Source organism: Asparagus officinalis, chromosome 6, assembly GCF_001876935.1.
Source record: "Asparagus officinalis chromosome 6, Aspof.V1, whole genome shotgun sequence".
Taxonomy (NCBI): domain Eukaryota; kingdom Viridiplantae; phylum Streptophyta; class Magnoliopsida; order Asparagales; family Asparagaceae; genus Asparagus; species Asparagus officinalis.
This window is the reverse complement of record NC_033799.1, coordinates 52,719,099-52,726,479: the sequence shown is the minus strand read 5'-3', so window position 1 is coordinate 52,726,479 and position 7,381 is coordinate 52,719,099. Positions and strand designations below refer to the sequence as shown.

The window sequence follows — 7,381 nt, the reverse complement described above, 5'->3', positions numbered from 1 at the left end:
CCTCTATCCGCCCATTTCTGAGAAAGTTATAACTGTCTCGTACTTCCGAGACAGCAACACTGTCTCGCGCTTCCGAGACAATGGCGACTATCTCAGAAAAGGGGCCGACCCAAAGTGTTCCCGGTTGCGTCCATGGAGCATTCTCGACCCATTTTTAGTACATTTGAATACTCCAATGAGTATACGAGTATAAACTATATCTCCTTAAACCTCCAATGGGTATATGAGGTTAAATTAATTCCCAAAAACTCTGAGGAGTACATGAGTATAAACTAATTCTCCCTGCTCCAATGCCTTAAGGGGGGTTATTCATTGGGGTAATTTGGGGCAAATTTGGTAAAATTGTTCCAATGGGATAATTTTACCTAATGGGATAATTTGAGTGGGATAAAATAGGGTAAAATGAGATAATGGGACAACTTGAGTGGGACAATTGGTATGACATCTTTTTATAATATTATATTTATAGCTCAATTAAGTTCAAGTTTAACTTGATATATCATGCAACTGACATTGCATTACATTGCATTACAAGTCTCACAATCAGTAATAAAGCTCAGAACTCCCTCTAACACTTCATTACCAATGCAAACAACTATTCAAAGAAAATTGGATATAATACAGAATATGTATATGTACAAAAATGATAATACACATCACTATAATGACAATTCGTCCCAATTACTTCAGCACTTATTATTTATTATATGATTTAAGTTACTGTAATAAGCATTATGGTTCTCTAGAATGTCAAGACATTAATTACATCCTTTCCCGTGCTCGTCTTTGTTAGAACAAAAATATCAAGCTAATATTGTTAGTTTGGAGCACTGATATCAAACATTAGGGATGCTATAATATAGAGGGAGATGAAAGGGAGAAACAATTCAGAGCACGTACCTGGGTTGGGTAGGTTAAGGTGGCGGAGGAGGCGGTGGAGGAGATGGCGGTGGGGAAATCCCGGCTTGGGGCTATCGAGCTCGAGAACGATGACAGTGAAGTGGGCGATCGAGCTCGAGCATGGCGACGACGGAGCGGGCGAACGACGACGACAGAGCAGGTAATTGAGCTTGAGAACGATGACGGTGGAGCAGGCGATCAAGCTCAAGAACGGCGAAAATCGAGCTCGAGAACGGCAATGGCGGAGCGGGCGATCAAGCTCGAGAACGGATGTGGGGAATTTGTTCCCCTCTTGTTCCAGGAAAAAATGGGGTAAATTTTGAGGGTGGAGCTGAGCAGTCATTATATAGTTGGGGTAATTTTGGGGGAAGTGGGGAATTTGTCCTACAAAAAACCCAACAAACCAATAACACCATCAAGGTGAATCCAGCCCCAATTACTCCAATGAATAACACCAAAAAGTGATGTTCCAAAAATTATCCCATTATCCCCAAAATTACCCCAATGAATAACCTCCCTAAGAGCCTAAACTATGTAGACTCCAGTTAACGTACGAGTATAAACTGTGTTTTCATCACAATGAAGATCGACGCCAGTCAATGCGTTGATAAGCATCGATAACTTTTCCGAAACAAGGTGCAGATCAATTCCAAGACCAAGGATAATCCCTGAGAGTTTAAGATGATCAGTTCATCGTCGGTTCAATGACACGAGCTAATTCATAAATCAACACAACAGCTTCAGTTTAAGATTTTAACAACGGTCAGACGATAAACGCAGCATTGAAAAAAGTTTGGCTATTCGACAAAATACTAAATAGACCAAAAGCTGAAGAAATCCAAGGATTGAAGGTTGGACGTATCATATCCAAAGAATTCTAGCCTCCTCTATAAAAAAATAAGGCTAAACACTTTAGAGGGGGTATCTGTAGGGGCTAAAAATTACCTATAAGGTATCACACATAGCTCAAGATGAAGAGAATGTGATAAACGTCATTATCTAAGTTATAAAGGATCAACCAAAGCTAAAGGTCAACCAAGAGATGCCCAATAAGTGCATCACACAAGTTTCGAGGCACAAAACGTGTCTCAGAAATTATGAGAAGACTTATAGTTTCCGAGACAATTGCTGCTATCTCGGAAACTATGAAGGTAAATCATAGTTTCTGAATCGGAAGCTATAAAGACATAACAAAGTTTCTGAGACACTTGCAACTGTCTCGGAAATTAGAGTGGACTTGATAATGGTTTTCTTGAGTTTTGTGCAGTCCACGTGGCTTCATAACTGATGGGGATCATCCATAAACGTGGGGGAGCAGTTACACGCAAAAATCACGCCAATAAGTACTGAAAAATAGCATTAAAACGTGGTTGAAGCAGTTACAAAACGACTGGAAATGAGCCCTATTTTCGAGAAAGCTGCGAGTGTCTCAAAAATAGAAGTTCATCGACACAACTTCTTTTCAACTCCAGACTTTAGTTATGGTTCTTAGAGGTTATAAATACCTTCCTAGGGTTCGACACAACTTCTTTTCAACTCCAGACTTTAGTTATGGTTCTTAGAGGTTATAAATACCTTCCTAGGGTCATTACTGATGAGGAGGAGAGACCAGACTTTAGTTATGGTTCTTAGAGGTTATAAATACCTTCCTAGGGTCATTACTGATGAGGAGGAGAGAATACCAAGGCAGATAGAGTAGAAACTTAAGCACTTTAGTGAACTTTGAGCACGAAAGAGAGTCTTCATCAATTTCAAGCACATCCGAGAAGCCTTTCGGCGTTTCCTCTAGATCTAAGCTTTGACTTGATCTTGAGAAGAGTGTTTTATCTTACTTTGCTAAGATATTCACTTTTGTCTTTTTTCTAAAATGAAACATCGACCCTAAGCCTTCTTTACAGTTCAAATTAGATCTGTGATTCGGCCGTCCATGGGCTAACGCACCCTCAGCACAGGCAAAGGTCTCACATAAGCAGCGATCCAATACAATCTTGCGTGTGTTTCTAGGGAACACTCTTAAGTTGATTTTGTTGTAAAGAGTAGTTTTTATGAAGCACAATGCTCACTCTTCTGTATTCATTGTAATCGATAAACAGTTATAATGAATTCTATAATAAAATTTGTTTCTGACGCAAACATGTACGAGCAACTTTCTCTATGTGATATTCCCTCAATGACCTCTCATTCATTAAAACTGTATCTTACGATATAAAATGATCAAGCGAAGACAATCTGAGCCGCTAACATTTCTTCAACCTTCAGCGTGAGCTCTGAGAGGATATTTGCACTAAGTTCTCAACGTCGGAGAAAGAAATTATTAAGTCTGTAAAATGTTTTAGCAACTAATGACTGTATTGGCATACCGCGTGCTCCCCTAAACACACCATTGAAGCTCTTAGAAGCGTTTGTAGTCATCATACAGAACCACTTCTCGCTATCTTCATATAAAGCTCACTTATCAATATTGTGTGGTCCCAAACTAGTTTCAATCCATTCATGTGCAGCTCGTGAAATGAACTTAATCCTCTCTCGTATTTAATCATAAACTAATTTTTCTGTTACACAGCCGGCTTTCCAAAGAAGATCTTGAACCTGCCCGTTTCCATGCTTCTTCGTGAAGTTGTCCCTAATATGTCGCAAGCAATAATGATGTTCATGTGGCTACGGGAAATGTTGTTGGAGTGCTCTTAGAATTCCTTTCATCCTATTAGATATGAATGTAATTAACTGCGCCCTCACATAGGGATATGATATCTAATACATGCAAAAAAAACAAAGCCAAATTCTCTGTGTTTTTAACATCAACCACTATAAACACCAAAGGAAATAATCTGCCATCTTCGTCAACTCCGGTTATAACAAGCAAATGCCTTTGTACTTACCGTACAAGTAGGCGTCATCAATGCTAAGAAGAGGATGACAATATCTAAAGCTCTCAATACAAGGGCCAAATGCCCAAAATACACCTGTGAACCATCATTCTCTACCATCAACAGGGTATGATGATATTTCATAGACAGTCCCTAGATTTTCTCTTTTGAATGCTTCAAGATAATGTGGTAAGATCTCATAAGATTTGTCCCAAGCCCCGAATATTTTTATCGTCGCCTTCCTCTTAGCATTCCAACACTTGTTGTATGACATCCAATTTGATCGTTTTATGCACTAAAAGACGAATATCTTTTGGTCTTAGATCAAGATCCTCCCTTAGATTAGGTAAAATCAATCGATATATAAAAGATGCAGATACATGCTTGTTATTCATCTCTAATCAAGGATTGCTACATGTGTGGAGCCCGTTGTAAGCCGTGATTTTAAATTGCCCACCTACTCTTACGCCTAAGCGTGAATTAAGCTTCCAAGGACATTTCACATTGCCATCATAGTTTCCACTATTATCTTCGTCTTCGCCATCTTTGCGATAAAACAAATCACATTATAGTTTGTTGTGTTATTTTTTGTTGGCCTAAACTTAACATTTTTTCAATGGCCCATAAACGAAGCACATGAATCAATTTCTCCTTACTTTCAAATAGATCCCCCTTCTTAAATGAGAAGTCCTCGCCTTGTGTATCATCAACGATATTAGTGCCGATAGGAATACTTTCCATCGTGGAGTTATCAATCCATTCTTCTTTATGAAGTTCATCGGGTGACGGATCCTCTAACACAACATACTCATTATTAGTATAATATCCGTTAATGTATTAGTTGTCCCCTTCATCACGATCAATCAAACATGTTATGCTTTTAATTTGTAAGTCATCCTCTTCATCACCATCTTCGGATTCGATACTTGCATTATCATCTAGATGGGTCGTGTTAGTATTGATATTAGAAGTGCCCACAAATGAAGGACTGCTCATGTATTCTGACTGTGTCCAACCTTCATCTTGTTGTGGAGATAAAAAGCCAACGGAGTTAACTTCAAGGTCCTCCAACATGCGGGAGTATATTCCATCATGATTCACTGATTTGCTCAAATTTCTATGATGTTTTTCAATAAATAATTCCACCAAACACTTCTCATCATGTAACACTCCAATAAGACCCATATCATAGTCACTTGAGATTTGAATGCTGCTTGTTCTGTTCCCCCAACAGGATAATTGTAAATAATATTGAGGTGATACTCACGTGAGTTGGTTAATATAAATTTGTGTAAGTTATTAACCAATTCATCGAAAGTAAACGATTTTGATATAAACAACAGTTTCGTGACACCTCCTTCATAAACGAGCATATTATTTTCAAGATAGTTAATCTTCCCATCATATGAACAAAGAATTATGATTCGATCGTTCATTGTTACCTCTGAAGAGTAAAAAATTCAATATCAATATTAGAAACCCACCATTAAAAACCCATAATTTTAACCATTAAATATCTTAGATCGATATTAGAAACCAATAAACTTGATATTTTGTTAACTTCACAGTTACAAATTTTGTTAATTTCCCATCTAATTTCATACATAATGTGTAGGCATATAAAATTGCTTATAGGTCCCCTAGCATAGCTCGGCACAAACCGACGAACCAACGAGGCGACGAGATCGACGAATCGCGGACAGGAAAGCGAGCGGAATGAAATCCACACCGATTGTGTGCAGTAATTAAGCTAAATGAGTTGAGAGGATATATCATATTCTGTTAGTCCTATCAGGACTCGGAGTGCGGACTCGGAGCCGAATCCACTTGATTCGGGTATCAAGATCAGTTTCGGACTCGGCTCAGTGAAGCCGGATTGGAGCTCGCCAAAGTGCAACAGGAATGTACTGCTCTAAATCGATACTCAAATTAACTGGCTAAATTTTTCTAGACATTCTAATATTCTATGTAGTCTCAGATTCATCCTGTATATCTTAATCGGACAAAACGAGAGCAGACGGAAAACTGACTCGTATAAATCCCCCCCCACGATAAATAAACCGTAGCCGCCCAGCCTTGGGGCCTCGGCCTTTAAATTAGCCGCATGCGCAGTCTCTAATTGGCGGTCTCGGCCCTCAAGCCGAGCACCACCTCGGGGTGGCATTGCGCGGCGCGAGCACCTCGGGGTGGCTGCGGATTGGCACGAAGCCACCCTTTTCGGTGGCTCGGCATGAGGCCGAGCGCATACCACCCCCAAGGTGGCTAGGCACAGTGTCCGCCACCCGAGGTGGCCCGACTAGTGGCCCGGCGGGTGGGCCAGACCAGTGAGCCCAGAGGTGGCCGACAATTCTCTTTTTGCAGCGCACTGTCCTGACAGCCTATAAAATAGGCCTAAGAGATGTTCATTTTCGGCAGGTCGAACTTTCAAGAGCCGAAAACTGCTATGCCGAGGATTGAAAGAGTGAACTCGAATTGAAGACGCAGAAAGACTTGCACGCGGGAGGACAGATCTGATCCTCGGCGACCATGCACACTGTCAGAAACAGGCAGGAATCTCGCAGAGGAAGAAAGACAGAATCTGAGATCTTAACACGAGGACTACTACTCCAGATCATAAAGGCTTGGGTCTTAAGATCTCGAGGATCCGAGCGATTATTCGCCTTGGTGGATAATCGCCTTGCCCTGGCTATATATACCGACCTTACCGTCGGAATAATACCCGCATACTTCGTGTAGTCCGACCGGAATCTAGATCGCGGCGGTGTCACGGATTAAACCCCGGCGCAGGCAAAGAACCCACCAAAGCGAGCGACCGCAAACAGGGAGCTCGTGATTTGTTCAACAGAGGAGAGTTTGTAATTTTTCTTTATTTTTTCTTTTTGATTAGTGTGTAACCGGCATTCTAAAAAGACGGGATCACTTTGTAACTCAAAAAGTGTAACTCATAGATGAACATGTAATCTCATTAATGAAGAAAGCGTACGTGGGGGGGAGAGTTTTTGCGCGCGAACAATCTGGGCGGACGCCAACAGTGGCACCGCGATCCTCACGATGAGGGGCAACGGAGGGGAGATCGATGCGTCGGGCACGGGAGCCGCGCGGAATTTTTTTGTTGCAATCCGAGCGTGGGAGAGAGGTCGAGTATAACGGAGCTTGTCGACGCAAGCCTAAGTTCGAGAGTAACGTGTCTCGTCCGGCTCTATCTCCCGCCCGTAAGCCAAGAAGTTCTGCCTCCGGGAGAAAAGCTCCGTGGGTTGAGCTGCTCGGAAGGCCCCACGAAGCTCTCAACCCGAACTGACGGCCGAAGTTGCGTCAAAAATGAAAGTTCGGCACGACCTCCAATCAGGTCAACACAAACTCCCGCAACAGCCTGCAGACTGTTCAGGGCGTTGTGAGTCTCTCAAAAGAGAGCCCGCAGAGCGTCGTCAAACGCCGTTGCGGCGGCAATTCGCTAAGGCGATGGAGTCTACGGACGAGGATTCGCGCTACCCGGGCGTACGCGGAGTTGAAGAAAGAAGAGGCAAACAGCACCTCAACCACCGAATGAATGGCGACTCTTTTCAAGCGCGCCAAGAAGAATGGGTCGCGCGTCAAACGAACCGGTCAAACGCTTG

At 42.0% G+C, this 7,381-nt stretch overlaps 1 protein-coding gene across 1 annotated transcript in view; it reads left to right on the top strand.

The window, feature by feature from the left end:
• LOC109846192 overlaps positions 944 to 7,381 on the top strand; it is a 10,636-nt gene continuing 4,198 nt past the window's right edge. The window contains exon 1 of the mRNA XM_020415414.1: positions 944 to 1,212. Coding sequence (XP_020271003.1) covers positions 944 to 1,212 — 269 coding nt within the window. The remainder of the gene's footprint in view (positions 1,213 to 7,381) is intronic.